The 25525-nt window shown below is 36.7% G+C and overlaps 1 protein-coding gene across 1 annotated transcript in view; it reads right to left on the reverse strand.

Moving 5' to 3' along the window:
• Positions 1-12116: 12116 nt before the first annotated feature.
• LOC306877144 (activin receptor type-1C-like) overlaps positions 12117-25525 on the reverse strand; it is a 61878-nt gene continuing 48469 nt past the window's right edge. Inside the window, exons 5-9 of the mRNA XM_079428689.1 lie at positions 20370-20537; positions 17066-17222; positions 16536-16660; positions 15420-15550; positions 12117-15023 (exon numbers count right to left, since the gene is read on the reverse strand). Coding sequence (XP_079284815.1) covers positions 14898-15023; positions 15420-15550; positions 16536-16660; positions 17066-17222; positions 20370-20537 — 707 coding nt within the window. The 3' untranslated portion in view covers positions 12117-14897. The remainder of the gene's footprint in view (positions 15024-15419; positions 15551-16535; positions 16661-17065; positions 17223-20369; positions 20538-25525) is intronic.

Consider the following 25525-nt stretch of genomic DNA (forward strand, 5'->3'; position numbering starts at 1 on the left):
TGCACAAAAAAAATGCACACACAACTGCTTAACAGTTAGACTGAAACTGTCATATCTGCAGGTTATTGAGGCAGAACTACCTAGTTTAGTCATCCAGTCAGTTTTAGGGTTAACAGCTAAAGGTAACTTCGGGTCAGAGCACACAAAAGAAATGAGAGAGAAATTACTTCCTCTAATCCCAACTTAATCTAAAGAGTCAAGCAGTTTTATTTATTTATTTATTTATTTTTGTAACTGATATGATCACTGACCATAAACTAGATGTGCTTTGTTTGACAGAAACCTGGCTAAAACCAGATGACTGCATTAATTTTTTTATTGCAGAACACAAAGTGTTCTTGTCCATATAGTGAAGGTCAGTGGGGTCCAAAAGTTTCAATCCCCCAAAAGGACATAAAAGTTATGTAAAAGAGGTAATCTCCAGGGGTTTGATCCAAATTTTGGAAGCGATGTGATCACTGCTAAAAAAAGAGAGCAAACTTTAAAGGCCTACACACCACACATTCTTTGTGGTGTTCTCCACCTCAATTTAGATGATGCTTGCTGCAATATATGAAAGAATATGCAACAACACTTTACAATAACAATTTATTACATATGATTACAATTTATCTATCAAACTAATCTAACTGTTTGCTTTTTAAAACTGCGAGTGCAGCGCGTGTGCAGCACACGTGCCGCGCGTTAGCATTCATTAGCCGGTTAGCTTGTCACTCGCGGTTCCATTCACGTTTCTATTCGCACCTATTATTGTTTTCTTTTTTCTCGCTCCATTTTTCACAAGTTCATCAAACAACAGCGGTAAGCGAATCATTCTTCAATCACGGTGAGTAATGGCTTCTTCTCCTGCTATTGTTGTTTGAACGGTTTGCCACATGTACAGTTTATCTCTCTCTGTCGGCGACGAGGGATTCACATGTGATAAATGCAGGGAAATAGTTAGGCTGACGGAGAAGATTTCAGAATTAGAGACACGCATCCAAACTTTAGTTGAGGACAGTAAGAATGTGAGGTCTGTAGATACTGCTTTGGATGCGACTAGCTCAGGGAGTCCTGTACATTGTTCGGTTCCGGTAGAGCCCGTGCAGCAGGGCAACTGGGTGACTGTGAGGCGGCCTAGTCGCGGGTCAAAACACCACTCTTCCGTTCCGATCAAAACATCAAACAGGTTCTCCCCACTCAGTGATGCACCCACTGAGAAACCTGATGAAAGTGCTCTAGTTATTGGCGATTCTATTGTATGGAACGTGAAAATAGAGACACCAGCCATCATCGTCCAATGTTTACCAGGAGCCAGAGCACCTGACATCTTGGCAAATTTAAAAGTGCCGGCTAATGTTAAACGTAAATTCAGTAAGATTGTTATTCACGTCGGTGCTAATGATGTTCAACTTTGCCAGTCGGAGATCACTAAAAATAATGTTAAAGAGGTTTGTAAACTTGCAAGTACGATGTCAGACACTGTAATATGCTCTGGTCCCCTCCCTGCTTACCGGGGTGATGAGATACATAGCAGACTGCCGTCACTCAATGGCTGAATGTCTAAGTGGTGCCCGTAGAATAACATAGGTTTCATAGACAATTGGAAGAATTTTTGGGGCAGACCTGACCTGTTGAAAAGAGATGGTCTTCATCCCTCCTGGGGTGGTGCCGCTCTTCTCCCTAGAAATATGGCACATAGTCTTAGTGATCGTACTTCACTAACTGGGGCCCAGGTCAGGAAGCAGACATACTGTCTAAACCGACTGTCTGCTAGCCGCCTCACGTCACAGAAGTCAGTTCGTTCTCAGCACATAGTAGGGCTGTAGTACTCGAGTCCGTTCTCGGACTCGAGACATTTTCCTATCATCTCCGACTTGTCTCGGACTCGTTGGTGTTTGCACTCGGACTTGTCTCGGACTTGGTTATTGGACTCGCCAAATGTTCTCGTTGGTCTCGACCGAGTCCAGCATTATGCTTTTTTTCTCCTTCAAAACAAAACCACATTCGCATGTCGCGCCTAAAAACGCGTGGAAAAAGCTAGGCGCGTGGCTTTCTCCTTCTTTCCAAAGCACTTTGTAGCTTGCGCTCCCGTGGCGTCTGCCTTTGCTAAGCAACCATGACCTGTGCTCTCCATGAAGACGCGGCGGTTTCAGCAAAGGATAAATGGATTTCCAGCACTAAAAATCCCTTGCAGTAGCTCTGCAACTAAATTTATTTAAAAAATGGCTATCATTGTACAGCTATGATCAGCTGTCTCTCCATCTTGGCTTAGCTTTCAATTTTGTTACGGGAAAGGATGAAGCTGATTGGCTGGTTCTTGTCACATGACCCACGGTGCACTTGCTGGTTCTGAAACGTTTAGATGTTTCTAATTCAATTTTCTATCTGTTAGATTGTGTTTTATTAACATCTACACCTACCCCAGCCCTAAACTTACTCTTTACAATAATGAAATAATAAATATTGTTGTACAGTGTGACAAAAATTACGCTGTATTTATGTGTGCATGCCCAGTAGCGTCAACCGTATCCCTTATAGCCTTGACTCATCTCAACGCCTTTGATTAAACTCAATGGAATGGCATGTTGTAACGCTCACCGCTGTTTAAAAAAAAAAAAAAAGTTGTTTTTGTTGGCCCTAATATGCATAGTTAGTAATTCACAGTTAATTATAAGGGTCAAGTCAAGAGCCCAACTAAAGTAAATGCTGACCACTATAATGGTGACACTGAAATTGTGATTTTCGTCTTTGGTGATTCTGCTCGTTAGCATCAGGTGTCTTAAATAATGGTCAATCACCACTCAATGAATCTCTTAATTACCTCATTAACTTTAACTCTGCTTCAGTGTCAATTTAACACTCTTATTTTAACACTTTCACACTCTTGAGTGTGGTCTCACGTGTACTCCCAGGAGAGTTAATTTCACCCTGGATTTTTTGCTGTGTACCTAAAGTAAATAAAATGTAAATAAAGTAAATAAAAATAATTTGATCCTACAGCTCCAAACTTGGTCCTAGAGGGCCGGTGTCCTGCAGAGTTTAGCTCCAACCCTAATTAAACACACTTGAACCAGCTAATCAAGCTCTTACTAGACACACTAGAAACTTCCAGATAGGTGTGTTAAGCCAGTTGGAGCTAAGGTCTGCAGGGCATTGGCCCTCCAGGATCTAGTTTCAAGACCCCTGTCCTACAGAGTTGTTACTTTGCACGTGCTTTTTGATCATTACAAATAATAATGCAAAATTATTTTCTTAGAATAGAAGATATGCTGTCTCTCACATCACATACATTATCAATAATTGAGTATGTGGTCTTGAAGAGGATCCTTTTTTTCTCTCATTTGTACTCGGTCTTGACTTGGACTCTAAATTTTTTGACTTGGACTTGACTTGGACTTGAGCCTCTTTGGACCCGGTCTTGACTCGGTCTCGACTAGTCCTGGTCTTGGACTTGTCTTGGACTCGACAAAGCTGGACTTGACTCCAGCTCTAGCACATAGAGACTCTTTCACCAAGATATCACACTATAGAGACTGTGTCTGTTCCCCGAACTAGAAAATACAAAAAAAACATCCAAACCAAAGTAAGAGTAACAATTTAATTCACGTTCAACAAATAAAAAACTGATATAATACAGATAAACAAATGATAAAGCTTGGCTTATTGAATATTAGATCCCTTTCTACAAAAGCACTTTTTGTAAATGATATGATCACTGACCATAAACTAGATGTGCTTTGTTTGACAGAAACCTGGCTAAAACCAGATGACTACATAATTTTTTTATTGCAGAACACAAGGTGTTCTTGTCCATATAGTGAAAGTCAGTGGGGTCAAAAAGTTTCAATCCCCCAAAAGGACATAAAAGTTATGTAAAAGGTAATCTCCAGTGGTTTGATCCAAATTTTACTAAATCCAGATGACTACATTACTTTAAACGAGTCTACCCCCCACAATTACTGTTACAAACATGAACCGCATCCAAAAGGTAAAGGGGGAAGTGTTGCTACAATTTATAGCAATATTTTCAGTATTTCTCAGAGGTTGGGTTTCAAGTATAATTCGTTCGAAGTAATGGTGCTTCATATAACGTTATCCAAAACCAAAGAAACAAGTGTTAATGATAAATCTATGGAGCAATTTTTGTGCCAATATTTATCAAACTAATCCAGTGTTTTGCAAATAAACAATCTGCTTTGCAAAGAAAAACTCGACTTTCAAACAAACGCAAAGTCTCTCTTTGAGAGAAAATGCAGAGGTATGGACAAATATATGTATTGTGTGTTACAACTGTGAGACTCATTTGCCTTTTTATGAGGAAACTTGGCTTGATTTTCTCACAAATGCGACAGGCTGATTTTCTCACACGAGTGCAGGCTGATTTTCTCACATGTGCAATTGAGCAAATTTATTTTCCAAAACAGCAGATGGCGCTGTTGGTCAATTTACGCTAGTCTTCCAAGACCTGAAACACCTCTTTACCTTTTCAGACCAATATGAGTAGGGAACAGGTCAGTTTCTGTCTTACTAGATCTATAATTAACCATTTAGATGTGTTCACAAAGTGACCCTACTACAGTGTCAGTGAAATTCACAACAAGTGCTGTAAAGTTGTTAACATGATTGATTAGTTCAAAAATCAGAGGTGACATGACTAAACATTTAACTAGGCACTCTTTCCCTATAAAAACTGATCCATTCTCCGTACCTCTTATCCTCTGTTGGATTGCGGGATATAGAATATACATATATATATACATATATATTGATATATATTGATACAATTGTTCAACATTCAAAACGATGCAAATGTATAATAGATAGCAACAATATTGTGTACCAAAAATGAAAGCTTAGACAATTTAATTTAGTATCAGATATAGTAATATCACCCAAGAGGTTATTAATTATTAATAAAAAAATGAAAACAAATCACATTATTTAGTGCAAAAAACTTTTTTTTTTTTAAATGATGTAACTGTGCAATCATTTGTCTAAAATAATTATGTATTTTTTAGCTTAGCAAAATGATGAATATTTATTTTCTGGTGTCACTCTTGTCCTGTCAATTGGGGAGAAGGATCAAGTGATAGGATCACGCCGATATAATACTAAATTCATCATTTTAATAAGCAGTGGTTTAATAAACAGCGTGCTACACGGGTGAAGACACACTCTGGACAGCGAGGACTCTTCTAAGAGTGACTCAGATGACGAATGTTTGCATTTTAAAGAGCCACTAATATAATTCCTGATGGTAGCCTTTTATTCTTAAATTCATGAGTTAAAATGTTGCTCGGCCATATATAAAAAGCTACATCATTTGAGTTGAATTTTTCCAAACAGGCTATTGTCAGACTAAAATCTGCTGGTATATTGGTTGAAATAGGAGATATCTCCTTACAGGCCACTTTTAGTTTGAAATGTTGTACAAGGCATGTATATTACTATATATAAACATAAATATGATAATAAACTATGATATCCCTTATGAAAATTAAAATTGTTTTTACTATTGTAAAAGTGTGGTAATCATGTTTTTTTTTGCAGGTTACCATTTCAATATAGGCAGCTTTACTACAAATACCATGGTATTTATTTAGTAAAACCATGGCTAATTTTCATAGGGGATATTAATGTTTAGATTATATTTTGGTACATTTACATAGCTGAATCACAATAAAGCTCACCTGAACTTAAACTAGTTTGATTATAGTAGCCTATTTGTATAATTAGTTTAGCCTACTCCTTTCAGTAGGTTGTCTATTAGGCTTTTCACACTGCGCTTAACCCCGGGTTATCGTCGTTCTAAACACCGCTTTTAACCCCGGGTAAAGACACGTTTCACACCGGCAATTTGAAAGCGGTGTTAGCACCGCATTTTACCCGGGGTTATGAAACCCTGCTCCGGAGCAGGGTTAGCACCGCATTTGTGGTGTTAACCCCGCATTGTGGCGCTAACTTCAGTGTGAAACCGAGCGGTGTTTGCTTGTTGCTGCTGGACGCTTGGCAACAGACAGCCAATCAGAAAATGAGCAGCGAAGCTCGTGTCACGTCAAGCGCGCATTGTGTAGCTCACGTTCCCGTGGCGTCTGCCGTTGCTAAGCAACCATGACCCATGCTCTTCATGAAGACGCATAAGTTTCAGCAAAGGATAAATGGATTTCCAGCACTAAATCGCTGTTCGTCCAATCAGTGACAGTGACACCGCAAATATGCAAATAAGAACGTTAACCCAGGGTTTAGGAATGTACAGTGTGAAACGACTGTTAATGAATACCCAGGGTTAACAGTTAACCCCAGGTATAGTATGAGCAGTGTGAAACGTGATTACAGATAACCCAGGATTCCACTTATCCGGGGTTTAGGATGACCCAGGGTTAACTATTTCAAGTGTGAAAAGCCCTATTGTGTAGTTTTATACTTGTTTAAACTTTTACTGCAGAGGTAGCCTACAGCATTTCTCTCCACTGTAGGCTATGTTTCAACATATACACAGTAGAAGAAAGACAATAAATCTTACTTGACCTAATGTAAAAATAAAATTCAAAATGCTTTCATTTTGGGTACACAATATTGTATCCACTATACATGTGCATTTTAGTATTACAATCTATTGTGTCACAATATATTGTTATACCCCTGCATTGTTTTGAATGTTGAACAATTGTATCAATATATATGTATATTCTATATCCCGCGATCCAACAGAGGATAAGAGGTACGGAGAATGGATCAGTTTTTATAGGGAAAGACTGCCTAGTTAAATGTATAGCCATGTCACCTCTGGTTTTTGAACTAATCAATCATGTTAACAACTTTACAGCACTTGTTGTGAATTTCACTGACACTGTAGTAGGGTTGCTTTGTGAAAATCTAAATCTAAATGGTTAATTATAGATCTAGTAAGACAGAAACTCACCTGTCCCCCACTCATATTGGTCTGAAAAGGTAAAGAGGTGTTTCAGGTCTTGGGAGACTAGCGTAAATTGACCAACAGCGCCATCTGCTGTTTTGGAAAATAAATTTGCTCAATTGCACATGTGAGAAAATCAGCCTGCACTCGTGTGAGAAAATCAGCCTGTCGCATTTGTGAGAAAATCAAGCCAAGTTTCCCCATAAAAAGGCAAATGAGTCTCACAGCTGTAACACACAATACATATATTTGTCCATACGTCTGCATTTTCTCTCAAAGAGAGTATTTGAAAATCCCTTTGCGTTTGTTTGAAAGTCGAGTTTTTCTTTGCAAAGCAGATTGTGTTTATTTGCAAAACACTGGATTTGTTTGATAAATATTGGCACAAAAATCGCTCCATACAAATCCCCTGTGATGTTTGTACTGGCTACTGTATACTAGGGCTGAACGATTTTGGAAAATAATCTAATTGCGATTTTTTTATTTATTTTTTTTTACCAATATTGCGATTGCGATTTAATATGCGATTATTTTTTAAAGCTTTTTATATTCTGTATTATTCAACAAAGACAAGTAATAAATCATTGTATAGTATGCAGTGTTGGGCACGCTACTTTAAAAAAATAATTAGTTATATTACTAGTTACTTCTCACAAACTGTAACTGAGTTACATCATAAAAGAAAGTAATTACCAGGGAAAGTAACTATTGTTACTTTTTTTTTTTAAATGTTCAAATATGTCAAATAACTTGGATGCCCCCAATTTTAAATATGTTAAATTAATGAAATGGTCACTAAATAGAATAAATTATTATTATAAAACATTGTACACTAATCTACACTATTTTAATGTTTCTGTGGGACAATGTGAGAGACACCTATCAAATTCAATTGATTATTGTAAATCTTATCAACCCTCTATTTGGCAATAGAATCTCCATTGGCTTGTATTTTTTTTTTTTTTGTTTACTCACCAGACTAATATTAATTATCTGATATACTAATATATATATTATAATATAAAGCTTATGTTTGGAAAATGGCACAGTTTTTTTTTTAAATCTCACTTAGCATCAGTCAGTCAAACAGTATGATAATTTAGCATTAAATGATGATAGAACTAATTAGAATTAGAATCTAAGTAATTAGAATAACCATGTATGAATGCATATTGGTCATGTTGACTGAACTCAGGTCTGATGGTGGTGCTTAAGATATTGTTTGTCATTTAGTGTTTCTATAAAAAAAAAAGGGGGGGGGGACTACAAATAATACTGATAAGATAAAACTACTACAAATTCTACTACTAATAAGAACAATATAAAACGCACTAAAGATTATTGAGCTGCTGGGTTCATGAATATTAATTAGGTTGTCTGCGTTCGCTCAAACTGATTCGCTGAAATCAAAACAGGGAGGATAATAGGTGAGTGCCAGCCAATGAGATTATCATTTGCACATTAGTCACGCCCACTACCGGACAGTTCTTAAAAGCTGAAGAATTCCAAAAGGAACTCCTTTATTTTGACAGGAAAATACCAAAACAAATAACATTTACATGTAGCACGTCAATTCTGCATGATATGTAAGACCGCACACTGCGGACTTGGCAACATAGCGCGCCAACTTCATGCTTCCTCTGAAGACTGCTTAGATGTGTTCGACTTGAAGCAGCCCAGTTAGACCGATCACTATGGAATGATATTCTGGACATTATTCAAACGGAATTGCAAATTGTATTTGCAATTGCGTTTTCAATTTGTGGACAGATAAAATGTGACAATCCAAATGCAAATCGCGCATTACCGTTTGCATTTTCATTTAAGCGAACGCACAGTGACTGCCAAATTTAAAATGGAAATGCAAAGTCCGTTTGCATCTTTGTTTCCCATATCTTACCAGTATTGACCCAGTCATATTTAAATAGCAATTTCAATTACCACGTCTGCTTTTTCACTTTCTCAACGTCGCGTATGTAGCCAGCCAAAACTCAAATGGAATCGCAATTCCCTTTGTATTTCCATTTCCGATGCCTTACACGGAAACCTGTCAATCAGTGTCAAGGGTGGGATTATGCTATGGGGCGTGTTGGTGTTGGGACGTGACGTCACTCACAGTCGACCGCATTTGGCGGACCATGCGTTCAATGGGTTTACGTAAAATGTGTTGATCAGAAGATCGGGCTGTTTTTTATGTACAATTTTCATTTAATCTCGTAATGGAGAAGTTTATAAAGTTTAAAATTATACATGTGGTCTTGAAATAATTGCACAAAAAAGCTAAAAAAAAAAAGAACTTCCGGTGGCCCGGCAGCCAATTTGGCCCACTGCCCTCCATTTATAATTTTTTTTTATTTTATATATACCAAGAACCATATTGGTGGCATTCTACGCTAGAATTCTATTGGTGGCATTGGTCCTCATTCTACGCTAGCACCAGAGTCAACGGAGAGCGAGCAACTATGCCCGTATTTTGTGCAGCTTACGGTTGCAATAACCGGCGCAGCATTGATACCAGATCACGTGGGATTACCTTTCACAAGTAAGATTGAACAATAATTTTGGTTATTTTACCATTTATAATATTATGTCATCGTAACTAACGTTACTTACGTGTAACGTTATTAAGGGGGAAGTGGTGTGTGACCAAGTATGTCCCAAAAATATAAATAACTCAATTTTGACAAAAATCGAAGTCACGGTCTTTTGCAAGCATTTTCACGCTAGAACACTTGTTTTTCAGCGTAAATGCAATTAATTTGCTCAAAACCACACCGATTTGATCAATTAACTACAAAGAGAATTACAGAATTTAGGAAGCAATGAATTTTAAATCTGCAACATATTAAACACAAAACAAGGATCTGGTAAAATAATAAAGACAATTTTAAAATTCATTAAAAATAGTGGACTTAAAGTGCATATTGCAGGTAAAAAAAAAATTTAATGAATATATAACCTTGTATGAAAATACCATATGAACCGTTAAATGCAGGATTTGAAAATGTTTTACAAGACGCAAGGGCACAAATTTAGATGAAAAAGTGAGGCTTTCCTTGACAGAGTTCTCAAAAACCACTTTTTTCAACATTGCGTCATATGTCACATAAGGGAGTCGTGTGCCGGACTCTGCTTTGAGCGCGCGCGAGTCAGTGTGTTTTCGGTACTTATTTTTATATCAATTTATCATTGTCATGGTAAATTATTGTGTTTGTGGAGGTTGCACAAACTCCAGCCTGTCAGGACATCGAGTCCACAGGTTTCTTAACAAGAAATAGGACGGTATCTTCAGGGCCTCGGTGCGTTTGTGCAGCTGAAGAGACTGGACTTCACTAATGCATCTGCTTCAAACAGTTTTAGCCGGCAAGGATTGTGTTCACCGACAATGTTTTCTGGAAGTATTCCTGAGCCCATGATGTGATTTCCATTACAGTAGCATTCCTGTATGTGATGCAGTGCCGTGGTTTTCCGGCCTTGACCCTTACGCACAGAGATTGTTCCAGATTATCTGAATCTTTGGATGATATTATGCACTGTAGATGATGATAACTTCAAACGCTTTGCAATTTTTCTCTGAGAAACTCCTTTCTGATATTACTCCAATATTTTTCGCCACAGCATTGGGGGAATTGGTGATCCACTTGCCATCTTGACTTCTGAGAGACACTGCCACTCTGAGAGGCAGTCAATCATGTTGCCAATTGACCTAATAAGTTGCAAATTGGTCCTCCAGCTGTTCCTTATATGTACATTTAACTTTCCCGACCTCTTATTGCTACCTGTCCCAACTTTTTTGGAATTTGTAGCTCTCATGAATTTCAAAATGAGCCAATATTTGGCATGCCATTTCAAAATGTCTCACTTTCAACATTTGATATGTTATCTATATTCTATTGTGAATAAAATATAAGTTTATGAGATTTGTAAATTATTGCATTCCTTTTTTATTCGTACAGTGTCCCAACTTTTTTGGAATCGGGTTTGTATTTAGCTTAGATTAATAAACTATTTCTGCCCTAAAACATGTGTCTGCTGGCCTGGAGAGGTCTATGCTCCTGTCTGTAGCACATATGGGTTCAGACAGCAAGCCTCAAAGCCTGGGTGTAGTCGGACACTGCACATCAAGTGTGGGGGTCACATTCTCCACTAAGACCCAGTATGTAACGTATCTAACTCCCTGCAGCACTGACTTTCCTCAGCTGTGACCATGGCCCCGCATTTCCCACACAAGCACCTATGAATAAAAAACGTGTTTTATGTTTATAAGATTTAACTTAAGATCATGTTGGAATGATTAAAGCTTATGTATCAACATAGCGTTAATCAAAATCAGAGGTATTTCAGACATTGATAATAGCTAACGTTATGCCATAGCCTATCAATGTCTGCAGGAAATATACCTCTGCTTTTTTTTAGCTTTCTAACACTGAAAAAAGCATGTTTTTCACACCGGCCATGCAAAGGGCTATGGCAAATTATGTAAAGTGAGCCTTAACCACTGCAACGCGATCTTAAGTAGAATAATATAAACATTAAAGGGTTAGTTCACCCCAAAATTAAAATTGTCATTAATTACTCACCCTCAAGTTGTTCCGAACCCGTAAGACCTTTGTTCATCTTCAGAACACAAATTAAGATGTTTTTGATGAAATTGGAAAGCTATCTGACACTCCATAGACAGCAACACAACTGAAATATTCCCAGGTCCAGAAATGTAGTACATCAGTAAAACAGTCCATGTGACATCAGTGGCTCAACTTCAGTTTTGCGATGCTACAAGAATACCTTTTTTTTTTTGCAAATAAAACAAAAATAACAATTTACTCAACCATTCTTCTCCCCCGAGTTACATCTTCCGCCATTTTGGAGAGTACCTAAGAACGTATTTGACGTAATGTTAATTAGTGTTCCGAAGATGAACGAAGGTCTTATGGGTTTGGAACAACATGAGGGTGCGTAATTAATGACAAAATTTTGGGGTGAACTAACCCTTTAAATAATATCAATGTCTACACTCACTATATTATCCAGTCTCCACTGTAGCTCCCGTGACCTAAATTCCCAGAATGCATTGCCGCTGTGACGACACATTCCCATTCTCTTATTACTTAATCTAAATCAAAAGTTGTATGTTTATATAATTTAATAGAACTGAGCTAACAGGAACTAAAAAGGAACAATTGTATTTATTAATGTTAAAGATTTATAAATACTTTAACTATTAGCAATGAATTTATTTGTTAATGTTAGTTAGTGCATTAGTTAATGTTAACTAATTGGACCTCTCTTCAACAGTCAGATTTAGTGACAATATATACAGAAATGTAGGCTACACAATCCAAGCTTATTTCTTAATTGTTTTCCTAAAAAACTTGACATCACTCAAAGTAAAGTATGTGGAAATAAAAAAGAATCTGTTGCAAGATTTTTTTTCCCCCAAACAACAGGAAAAATAGAAAAAGAAAAAAAGATGAATCATTAAAAGTAGTTTACTGCTCTATGGTTTACATTTCAGAAAATGAAGTACTCTTACACGGACAAAACACAGTGCTACTCACAAAAAGACATGTCAGTGGACATATATTACATAATCTATTCCACCCTCATAAGTGTATGTGTTCTGTCTCAAAACATAAGACAGCACTTTTACAGACAGCACTTTGTAAAGTCTGAAACAGCGACATATCCATTTTTAAGCATTTAATGCTTCTGCAAATGACTGAAACAGGCTAAAACAAGACCATTCTTCAACAGGCAAAATTAATGAAAACACTTTCTTTTTGGTACAGATTGAATAAATATTTGAATGTGAATGTTTATGCAAAGCATTTAGCAAACTATGTCCATATCTGATGAAAGATTATTAAGACTAAAATATATACTTCATAGAGTTTGTAAAAGCCCATAAATACAAGCTTTGTTAGTGTCACAACAACAGAGGCAATTTTAACACAAATCCGACATTCAAAGTGATATAATTTACAGACAAGAATGTTCCAGATTACAGCTGTACAAAAAGTAGAACTCTGTATGCACAAGAACCTCACAAGGCATATAATTCACACACATTCAGTTACACAAACACACATCTCGAGACTAATAGAGAAATCCCTAGTGAACAGCCTTACATCTCAGTGAAACAACACAAAGACACAAAGACCACACAGACTTAAAGCACAATATTTAGCAGACAAGTAGTTATGCAGTTATAAACTTTAAGAAATGACAATGCTCCAATACACGCCCATGACTTTTTACACACATAACATTTTATGTTTGGTTTCAGATATGCTGGGCTAGTCCATAATTTTAAATAATTAAGTTTAATGTTGATTACTATTCTTCAGCAGCTTGGAGTCTTTGTATAGTGCAATAAAGTACTACTTCAGTATTAACAGTATAAAATGTATACTTTCTTCACAGTCATATATTTCACATTGGCATTAAGAAATCGCCTAGATCAGAGGTCCCCAACCTATAGGCTATGTGTCCTTTAAAAGTTTTTTTTAGTTAAGAAGGTAGGACAAGTATGGAATGGCAATAACTCACCTACTGATAAAAAAAAGGAAAGCCACCTTTTACCAAATATGTGATGACTTGTATCTAAAATATGGTTTTGTGGCTATGGGCCATTCACATGCTTTGGAGCATGTGTATTAGCAAATGGGTCAATGTCTACAAACATAGCTACACTAAGAGTGTCATACTTGTTGGCTAACCATATAACTAAAGAAGCCCTTTCGGCTACCACTTTCAGACTGAGAATAGAAGACACTGAAGTGACAGGCTAAACGAATCACTGTGATATGCACTGCAGCTCGACAAACTGACCAATGTTGATAAAGGAAATACTGCTTTATGTACAATATATTTCAAGCCAAAGTGTATGAGTATGTGGGTGCATTCAGTGTCAACTAGTACAACTGGGGTAGAGATTTTCAAGTCTCTGAATGACTACATATCAGGCAAATTTAATCCTTTTGTATTGGAATATGCAGACAGAGTAGCATCTATGAGTGGATGGCTGTCTGGTTTCACTACTTGAGTCAAAGAAGTTGCACCTGAATTTGAATCTGGACACCAGGCTAGGTGTAAAATGTCTGGAACTTCACTCTGTGCTGAATGAAGTTGTTAAAATCACATCAATAGCTTTGTGAATCATAATTGTGCTGATTTCATGTATATTAAATGTTAAAAAATAATAATTAATGATTGCTCCGATTACACCTCAAACACTCCATTGACACCCAGCTGGTCCACATAAATATTTTCACCTGTCTGTGGTGTATAAAAGGTTGGAGACCCCTGCTCTGAGAAGAATCTGGTTAAAAGGCTTTGAATGATCAGTTACATAGTCTTTTTTTTCCCCCCCCATCAGGATTTGGACCAAACATCTGCATGTGCACAAAACGCAAACTGTTCTCTTTACATTCAGAAATGACAGGGCTTACAGGAAATCATCCTTTAGATTTCAACAGGTACACGGTACAATCAAAAATGATGAAAGCTGTGTAAAACAGTAGAAAAAAATTGTGCCAGGAAACCACAATCTGCGCAAAGCTTGGCTAAAAAAAACAAGCTTACTTTTGCAGACCACATTACGCTGTCTGACGTCAACACATGGTCTTAAAAAAAAATAGTTTGTCCTGTTTGTCGGTCTGTGTGTGTGTGTGTATAGACATTTCGACTTATATTTTTAACTCTAATGTTTTGCTTGGTGTAACTTAAGAATATAATGGCACAAAGCATAACAAGTGCAACTCCAAGCATTTGGCACTTACAGGGTCAGTTGAGGTAGCAGTATATCAGTACTCTATCACCATCTATTGACTAAGAAACAAAATACATTCTCGTTCATTAATTCTTCTAATGTTCAGGTGTCATCACAAGATAACATTTCCCTCTTAAACTCCTGGAATCTTTGGCATCTCGACTGAGCATCTGAAATGTCCCAATAACACTGACAGACAGAGATAAAGAGGGGCACCACACCACTGGGTCACTCTTTAATGTCCTTGACCACAGTTACCTGAGACACAGTCTTCTTAACACGTAGTGCGGTCAGACGAGCAGCTGGATTGGTGTACCAGCACTCTCGCATGATCTTACCCATAACCCTCAGTGCCTGGAATAAACACAAACATACAGCACATGGGTGACTTTTGACTACTTAAATTTTCTGTGGCCAGGAAAATAATATTTCTTAAAGTTGATATTTAATGAACAAAAATAAACAAAATAAGACAAACAAAAGTCTTACAGGCTTGGAATGACATGAGGGTGAGTAACTGATGAGATAATTTTCTTTTTGGGGTGAACTAAGTCTTTAAACACAAATAATCAAGTAGGTTTACGATGAGGAGTATTCTCTTTTACTATGATCATTTAAGATGTTTTCAAAAGGAAAATGTCAACTTTTAAAGCATTATTAAATCTGTGTATGCTGCTCAATAGATTCCTCATATGAGTGAATACTACTTTTTATCAAATGTCACCTGAATGGTAGGTTTATCACACAAACCTCGCAGCTCTGCCACTGGTTGGGAATGTTGGGTCGGAGTTTCTGTTCACACACCACTTTCCTCATATCATCCATTGATGGGTCTGATTGCACCTGGTCATAATAAGGCAACTGGAAATCTTCATAAATCCCTGCAAAGAACAAAGCATTCATAATAATTTATTGAAAAGAAGTATTGATAGAAAAAAAATCTAAAATGTGGGTGCGGATAAATGGGGTATGCAATATTTTAGGTTATGGTCTTCCTTGGGAAAGAAAATAGAATATGTTAGTTAAGACTTAAACAGTCATGATATTATATCTCATGACCATTTTTCTCACTATCTCTGACCCTAACAATTTAACAAGCTGTTGTATGCTAATGTGTCTTTAAGACTTCTGTGTAAGTACTGTCCATTTCGATTGGCTAACCTTTTCACGTGTGATATGAGTAGTAGCAGTAGCAGTAGCACACGGGCTATGGGTTTACTCTCAGGTCTATAAAATACTGTAGTTTAAAATAGTGACACCACCTTGTCCTTCAATAAGACTCTCTCACACGAAATTTCAAACTAAATTTGGTGACCTTTATTAGCTAAGGCAATACTTCCTATTACCTCTTATTTTGCCTAGGGGGCAATGTTTCTGAACACTGACTAGGCACCATTGACCAGACATGAAACAAAAATAAACTGTGAATGACTGGTCTATTCATAACAAGAGTGAAACATTTTTCAGGCCGAAAAAAAAAAAAGAGACATTTTTAAAGTAAAAAGTCAAACAGTATGACATGAGTAAATAAATGACAGAATTTTCATTCTGAAGGGAAATATCCCTCTAAGGTCTGTCAGTATGAACTTGTTATATATATTACATGGCTTTTTGGAATACTATTATGATTGGATAATCATGGTGGTGAGCAGTCAAATAATTTTGAATAATGACAGTTAAATATAAGAGCTAATAAATAAATGTATCTATCTTTCGTTTACTTCTTTATGAAAAAAACACACACAAGCCATTTCAGTATATAAGGAACTCTTCTTTACTCAAAACATCAATAAAAAATAATTTAAATCAGTCTACTGCTGGTGTATATTTATTTGGATCTGAGCACTCTTTAACACAGGAAGGCACCTTGGATGGAACATCTGCGAGCAAGTTCCCAGAACACCAGGCCAAGTGAATAGATATCAGCACGCTTAAATGACTCAAAGCTGCTCATGTTTATGGAATCATCCAGGATCTCGGGAGCCATGTACCTGCAGAAAAAACACTTCAATTAGAGTAATGTACCCACACTGCATGAACGCATTAACCTCCATCAAGATGTCCTCATACACCTGAAAGCAAACAATGACGTGTCTTACACAGGGTCATGTACACACACACGTACTAAAACTATAGTCAAACACACACAGACATGCAAAGATACATGTTCTTTATCACTCAAGCATCTTGAATAACAAAACCAAAACCTAAAACACACACAGTAAATAGAAAGTCTTTAATAGTCAGATGTCTGCACATGCAACCAACGTTCTTATCCTGTATGTATTTACTAAGAGACAGCTGACTCAAATACAATGACTGGCTCTTCCACTGAAGTTTTTATGATTTAATACTTAAAGTAATAATGACCGTATTTAAGAAAAATATTGTCTAACCTCTTGGTGCCCACTCTGTGGTTAATGGGGATGTCAATAGTGTTGGTGTTGGAGTCGTGTTTGACAGCCAGACCAAGATCAGCAATCACAGCAGTTCCATTCTTCTTAACCAGAATGTTCTTTGACTTTATGTCTCTGTGAGCAATGGCAGGCTTCCCTGTCCCAAGAGCAATATGCCAATTTAATAACAATACACATCATACACCTGACAAGGCATTTTCATGAAGAAAGGTAGTCTTTAGTGTTCAAGTATATTTAGGACACCCAGTCCTAAAAAGTGACAATTGTATTCCATGTTATTTATTTATGACTAATTAGCTGTAACTTGAATGCAATGCAAGTTGCTTTGGATAAAAGCATCTGCTAAATGGGTAAATGTAAATGTAAAAACATGAGGAATAATATCAAATATTTAGAGATGAGTAGAGCTAGTTCATGTACTCAAGACTAGATTGTTGTAATGCAAAACTGGCTGGATGTCTTGCTGTCTCCATAAACAAGCTCCATAATCAATCTGGTAATACCAGCCAGACAGTGAGGGATGCTTCGCAGACCACAATTATTCTAGCATGGGCTTCAAAGACTACAATGTGTTGAACTACAACCCAGGCAACGGGTTTTGCTTTACTGACTTGTCTTACAACCCAAATTCCAGAAATCTTGGGACGTTTTTTTAAATTTGAATAAAATGAAAACTAAAAGACTTTCAAATCATATGAATTTATAAATCACATTTTATTCACAATAAAACATAGCATAAATTTTTAAAGGGAGAAATGTTACACTTTTATCCACTAAATGAGCTCTTTTCAAATTTGATGCCTGCTACAGGTCTCAAAGAATTTGGCACGGGGGCAACAAAGCAAGAAATTTTGAAAAGATTCAGCTGGGAGGACATCTAGCAACTAATTAAGTTAACTGACATCAGGTCTGTAACACAAAAGGGATGACTTAGAGAGGCAGAGTCTCTCAGAAGTAAAGATGGGCAGAGACTCTCCAATCTGTGAAAGAGTGTGTAAAAAGATTGTGAAATACTTTAAAAACAACGTTCCTCAACGTCAAATTGCAAAGGCTTTGCAAATTTCATCATCTACAGTGCATAGCATCATCAAAAGTTTCAGAGAAACTGGAGAAATCTCTGTGCGTAAGGGACAAGGCTGAAGACCTTTGTTGGATGCCCGTGGTCTTTGGGCCCTCAGATGACACTGCATCACTCATCGGCATGATTCTGTCATTGGCATTACTAAATGGGCCCAGGAATACTTCCAGAAACCACTGTCGGTAAACACAATCTGCCATGCCATCTGCAGATGCCAACTAAGGCTCTATCATGCAAAAAGGAAGCCATATGTGAACATGGTCCTGAAGCGCCGTTGTGTCCTGTGGGCCAAGGCTCGTTTAAAATGGACTGTTTCAAAATGGAAAAGTGTTCTATGGTCAGATGAGTCCAAATTTGACATTCTTGTTGGAAATCACGGACTCTGTGTCTTCCGGGCTAAAGAGGAGGGAGACCTTCCAGCGTGTCATCAGTGATCAGATCAAAAGCCAACATCTCTGATGGTATGGGGCTGCATAAGTGCATACGGTATGGGCAGCTTGCATGTCCTGGAAGGCAAGGCACTATGAATGCTGAAAGGTATGTAAAGGTTTTAGAGCAACATATACTCCCCTCCAGAAAGGGCTATGCGATATGACGATATATATCGGATGGACGAAATAAAAATTATATTGTTTATTTTGTGGTGTCACAAAATACATTGTTTACAGTAATACTTTTTCATCATTTGGATGACTGCGATCTTTACATGCCACCACGGGCCGTGAAGGGGAGACAGAACCAGGTGGAGAACGACCAACCAGGACAAAACAAGGAGTTCGTTCCTAAACGAGGGACTACATCTGTAGCATGGGCATGCGTTTTTAAGCACTGCAGTTTTAGACGATATATTTCGGATGGACGAAATAAAAATTCTATCGTTTCATATTATGTTCTATCATTTATTTTGTGGCGTCACAAAATACATTGTTTACGGTGATACTTTCTCATCATTTGGATGACTGCGATCTTTACATGCCACCACGGGGCGTGAAGGGGAGACAGAACCAGGTGGAGAACGACCAGCCAGGACAAAACAAGGAGTTCGCTCCTAAACGAGGGACTACATCTGTAGCATGGGCACACGTTTTTAAGCACTGCAGTTTTGAAACAACCGATTTTAAGCCGTTGAAACACAAACAACAGAGCTATACATAATATACATATACATAATACACATTTTAATTATAGCTATCATAGATAGATATAATTAACACAGTGAAGACTAATTAATTTACACAATGTAGCATTTCTTATTTATTGTAGTTTTTGTCCTATTGCTTGCAATTAGTTTCTTAACCTCATTTCATCACTGTCTGCTTATTTATCTTGAGTGAGCTTGAGTTTTTTTGTTGTTTTTTTTGTCTCTTTTAAGGCTTGCGTTAGTTTGATATTGACATTGATACCATATAATTTTCATAATCCTTGTCACCAAAGATTTTAATATCATAAAAATCTTTTTAAAAGGAAAAAAATGCTATATCGTGACATATATCGTTATTGTGATATAAAATTAGTCATATTGTGATATATCGTGGTCATATCGCCCACAAGCATGGCTTTGTAGTAGAAGGGTCCGGGTGCAGAATTGCCCTGCCTGCAGTCCAGATCTTTCACCTATAGAGAACATTTGGCACATCATTAAATGAAAAATACGTTAAAGACGACCACGAACTCTTCAGCAGCTGGAAACCTATATCAGGCAAGATTGGGACCAAATTCCTACACCAAAACTCCAGAATCTCATAAACTCGATGCCCAGACGTCTTCAAACTATTTTGAAAAGAAGAGGAGATGCTACACCATGGCAAACATGCCCCCGTCCCAACTATTTTGAGACCTGTAGCAGGCATAAAATTTGAAATGAGCTCATTTTGTGCATAACATTGTAATATTTCGCGGTTTAAACATTTGTTATGTTATCTATGTTCTATTGCGAATAAAATATTGGCTCATGTGATTTGAAAGTCTTTTAGTTTTAAGGTTATAGGCCTACATATTAATTACATTTATTCCATGATCAGTATTACACTTAAGATGTAACTACATTTATTGTACTCTGTTGCCAAAGGAGGATGGATTTCCACAGCTAAGTGTTTTTCTCCCACTAAAGGCGTTTCTCCCGCAGAGAAATAAGACCAAAGAAATAAAAATCAAATGTGATGATTCATTGCCTATTCCCATATTCCTACTGTGTGTGATCAATACCTTGAGTACTAATAATCTCCATATGCAGGTGGGCAATGCCGCTGGCAATGGACAGTGCCAGAACTATCATCCCTTCCACTGATACTGTGTATCTGTTCAGGTAATCAAAGAGAGACCCGTGCTCATGATACTCAGACACCAGCCACAGCTGTGTCCATGAGCCATTATCTGAAAAAAAAAAAAAGAGATGATGATAGATAGATAGATAGATAGATAGATAGATAGATAGATAGATAGATAGATAGATAGATAGATAGATAGATAGATAGATAGATAGATAGATAGATAGATAGATAGATAGATAGATAGATAGATAGATAGATAGATAGATAGATAGATTACAATGCAGGACATTCAAACAAGATGAAGAAGAACATACCAGAATATTTGAAAACCTATGTATGTCAAAATGCATGCCAAGTTCTTAAAAATGTACTCTTTGTATTCATGCTGGTTTCATAAAAAAATAATAATAAATTAAAGTAAATAAATTTGGATTTAATTTAACTCAAAAACAAAATTAAATATTTTCCTCACACCAGTACATGTGACTGTACATATAATAATAATTTACTTTCATTATCATTATTATTATTATTTCACAAATGTATTTCAGATATACATATGCAATCTAAATGATTCAAACCCCAAGAGACTGTAGTACCTTAGAAATGCAAAATTTTCAGAAGATCAAGAATTGTATAAAAACGGCATCTATAACAGTTTTCTGGCATATTACAAGTAATAATGTTCATAGGTAATGTTTTGAGTTACAGGATTTTTTTAAATAACACAGCTATGTCATATGTCAACCCCTATGCACATTGCTGTTTTAAGTCACTCATTTTTATGGTAGGAAAACTAAATTGTCTTAAAACACATGTAAGTCTTTAGAAACTCTGGTAGAAAACAGAATTACAGTAGCTTCAGCTGTTATGTATACATAAACTTAGCTGAGGCAAGTGTTAAAGGGGAGTATCAATTAAGTCAACAGAGCTCTCTCAAAAACAATAGAGAAGAAATTGTTTTATTACATTAGAAATTCTAAGGCTACATGAAGATTTAGAAATAACAAAGTTCCCAGAGACCCAAGCTGACTGCCTTATTTCCAGCTTAAAATGTGTTATACAAGAAAACCTTTGAGGGTGTTGAAGAAAAAGCACAATATCATAATTTAAAAGTCGTGACGTATTGTCAAGTATGGTGACCCATACTCGAAATTGGTGCTCTGCGTTTAACCCATCCAAGTGCACACACACAGCAGTGAGTAGTGAACAAATGCACACACACACACACACACACCGTGAACACACACCCGGAGCAGTGGGCAGCCATTTATGCTGCGGCGCCCGGGGAGCAGTTGTGGGTTCGGTGCCTTGCTCAAGGGCACCTCAGTCGTGGTATTGAGGGTGGAGAGAGCGCTGGACATTCACTCCCCCCACCTACAATTCCTGCCGGCCCGAGACTCGAACCCGCAACCTTTCGATTACGAGTCCGACTCTCTAACCATTAGGCCACGACTTCCCACTTTTGATCAGAGCAACTGAGATTTTTGATCAGAGCAACTGAGAAAACCCAGCAATGTACTGTTAAAGACTTGCAAGATGACCTGATTGAAGGAGGAAAACAACATTTCAATGCAAACTAAAAGAAGAATGCTAGATAAGTAAGGGCCTTCATGTTGGTGCATCTTCCCGAATACCACTCTTCAGCAAGAACATAAAAGGCTAGATAATAATTATTCCTGTAGTTCTGGAAGAATTATTTATGAATTGATGTGACCAAACTGGAACTTTTTGGACCTATGGATCAGCAGTATATCTGGTGCAAGAAAAGCGAAGCTTATAATCAGAAAAACACCATACCCACGGCCAAATATGGAGGTGGGTCAGTCTTGTTATCAGTGTGTTTTGCTGTTAGAAGTGAAGATGTTGACTGTATGAAGGACATCATGGATTCAAGTATCATGTAATTTTGGGAAAGATTGTGATGCCTTTGGTGCAGAGATTAACTCTTGATAATCAATGGACTTTCCTGCAGGACAGCCTTCCCAAAGTAAACATCCAAATCTATGCTTGGTTCAGGGATTGATCATAGAATGTTCTTGAGAAGCCTGTTCAGTCTTCATATTTAAATCTCGTAGAAAATATTTGGTGGAATTTGAAGAAAGCAGTGGTAATGTGAAAACCAAAAATTATCAATAATATTATCACTGAAAGCTTTATCAAGTGAGGAATGGGCCAAGATTGCAGTAGACATAAGCTATGTCACAGTACATAAGTAGTGACATAAGCTTCTAAGCACTTGCAAATGAATTGCTATAAAGAATAAAATATTTGACTTTTGAGGGTTGAATAATTTTGTACATGGAAGTTTAGGGACAATTTGATATTTTTTTTCTCCATTATTCAACTTTAGGTTCTCACAATTACTCAAATGAGTTTTAATAAAATTTATAGTTTACTGATGCCTTTGTTGAATTTTGTGCACAAAATTCTGTTCTTGGCAACTATGTGTTATATATTGAACCTCTAACTCTAGCCCTCTCTATTCTAGTTTTATTTTATCTATATTTTTATTTAAAAAAAAAAAAGTAATAATAATAATAATAATAATTATCTGTACTGCGTTAGGCTAAGTAAGACTTGTAATAGCACTTGCACGTTGTTGCTCTTTTGTTGGTTTTGATTGCTTCTTATGTCCTCATTTCTAAGTCGCTTTGGATAAAAGTGTCTGCTAAATGACTAAATAAATAAATAAAATAAATATGTACAGTATATGTATATGTGTGTGTATGTAGAGGAAAGTCAGGTTTGGAATGACATTAGGGGAAGTAAATTATGACAATTTTTGGGTAAACTTTCCTTGCATTGTATTGGTAACCTAAAAGAAGATGCATGCGGAGTAATAACTTATTGAACAAAACATCTTGGTAAGGTATGCAACCTTGGTTTCCTGAGTAGAGAACAAGACACTGCATCAGTGACAATATGGCAATGCATACGTAATGCATACGTAACTCTGCCTTGCTCACACAGAACAACCTCCTGGACAGCAACGAGTCTGGTTTCAGAACATTCAACCGAGACTGATTGAATGAATTGAAAAAAATGATTGAATTTTATGTAGAAAAGTTAAATCGCCATGTTGTTCGTAAATATAAGACAATTTATAGGGGCATTCACTATAAACATCATTTATTTTCAACCTTAAGCATACACAACTTTCTGGCAAAAGTGAAACTAACAGCCTGTTTGAAATGTGCTAGGCTGTTCTGTACTCGTCCCTCTCATTCTGCACCAGTACAAATACGTGCGCGCCTTGCTTCATGAGGGATTCTGCATTATATGAGTGGCTTTGGAATAAAAATTGCAGCACATTTCAGATTTAAAAAACCGCAACTTTTATTTCTGAAAATATAACATTTAGGAGATTTATAATGAGTGGTTCCCTGCATTATTACAGCAAAATGTGTGATTATAGTACTGATCCGCTGCAATGGAGAAGCTCTAATGCTATTAAATTAAAGATGATGTACCATAGAGCAAAAAACAAAAATTAACAGTGAAAGTAACAAAAACTTGTCAAATACATTTTAATGGGCATAGTTAAGTGTGGAAAATAACCGAATGATATACAGTCAAACCAAATATCATTCAGACACCAGATATCATTTTTGATATATATAGTTTTTTACTAGTGGGTGCAGGACACTATAGTTCATATAGTCAGTAAGAGAGGATAGCAAAATAAAGTAAACTGTGACATATAACCAACAATTCTTCATACAGTGGACTACCAGTAAAATGTATAAAAGTTTGGGACAAAAAATTATTCAGACCGAGTCTGGGAAAAAAATTAAGTTCAGGTTTGCATGAACCTGGTTGACAGCATGCCCAGGAGACTACAGGCTGTCATTAAGGCTAAAGGTGGCTCGACAAAGTATTGATAGTTGTGTAAATATTGTCATACTAACAGCTGTCTGAATAATTTTTGGTTGATTGTAATCCATTATATAACTTTCTATCAAAGTTATCTGACATTATCACGCTGAATTTGTTCTGACAGAGTTTAACTCTGAGTTCTTGTCATATTTTATTACCATTTTCTAAACTATAGTGAATAAACTGTGATGTGAGAAATGTTGAAGGTGTCTGAATAAATTTTGGTTTGACTATCTATTTGATAAATGAAGTTAACCAACTAACATTATACATACTCTTTTGGTATCTGTACCCAATATTTAAAAAATGTACAAATGCAACGAAAACATCGGTATCGGTACTCGGTATCGGCAAGTGCCTAAAATAAAAGTATCGGTATCGGGCGAGTACTGGAAAAAGTGGCATCGGTGCATCCCTAGTTTACACTGAAACGCAACCCCAGAGCTTTAAAATGGGGTCTGCAGCATTTTCAAAAGTCTCCATTTTCGACCTTGAAAAGTAGTGTAAAAGTTAAGTTTGACATGGTTAACCACCAGATCCTCCTGTCAACCTATTGGCAAAGATCTCAGGAACCGCTCTCCAGTGGTTTGAGTCTTACCTCGATAGGTCCTTCAAGGTGTCTTGGAGAGGTGAGGTGTAATTTTTAATGAGCCAAAAAGTATGCATGTTACACTTCTGTTTATCAATTTGCACTGGCTACCAATAGCTACTCGCTTAAAATTTAAGGCATTAATGTTTGCTCTGCACCCCTTTACCTAAATTCCCTACTTCAGATTTACGTGCCCTCTAGAAGCTTGCATTCTTTAAGTGAACGTCACTTTATTGTGCCATCCCAAAAAGGCACAAAATCATTTTCACAAACTTTTAAATTAAATGTTCTCTCCTGGTGGAATGACCTGCCCAACTCAATCCGAGTCTTTAGCCATCTTCAAGAATCGGCTAAAAACACATCTCTTTCACAATCTTTATTTGATCCTCTAACTCCAGCACTCTCTATTCTAATTCTATTCTAATTCTATTCTATTTTGTAAAAAAAAACTTTCCCCTTTTAGACTTGCACTCTATTAATTTACTAACTGCTTGTTTTCTTAAAAAAAATATTAATAATAATAATAACAATAATAATAATACTAGCTTCTCTATTCTTTTTGTATTCTATTTGTTTTCTTTTTATTTTACAATAAACAAAAAAAGGCCTCTAACACTAGCTTG

The sequence above is a fragment of the Barbus barbus genome (genome assembly GCF_936440315.1).
Source record: "Barbus barbus genome assembly, chromosome: 11".
NCBI classification, from domain to species: Eukaryota; Metazoa; Chordata; class Actinopteri; order Cypriniformes; family Cyprinidae; genus Barbus; species Barbus barbus.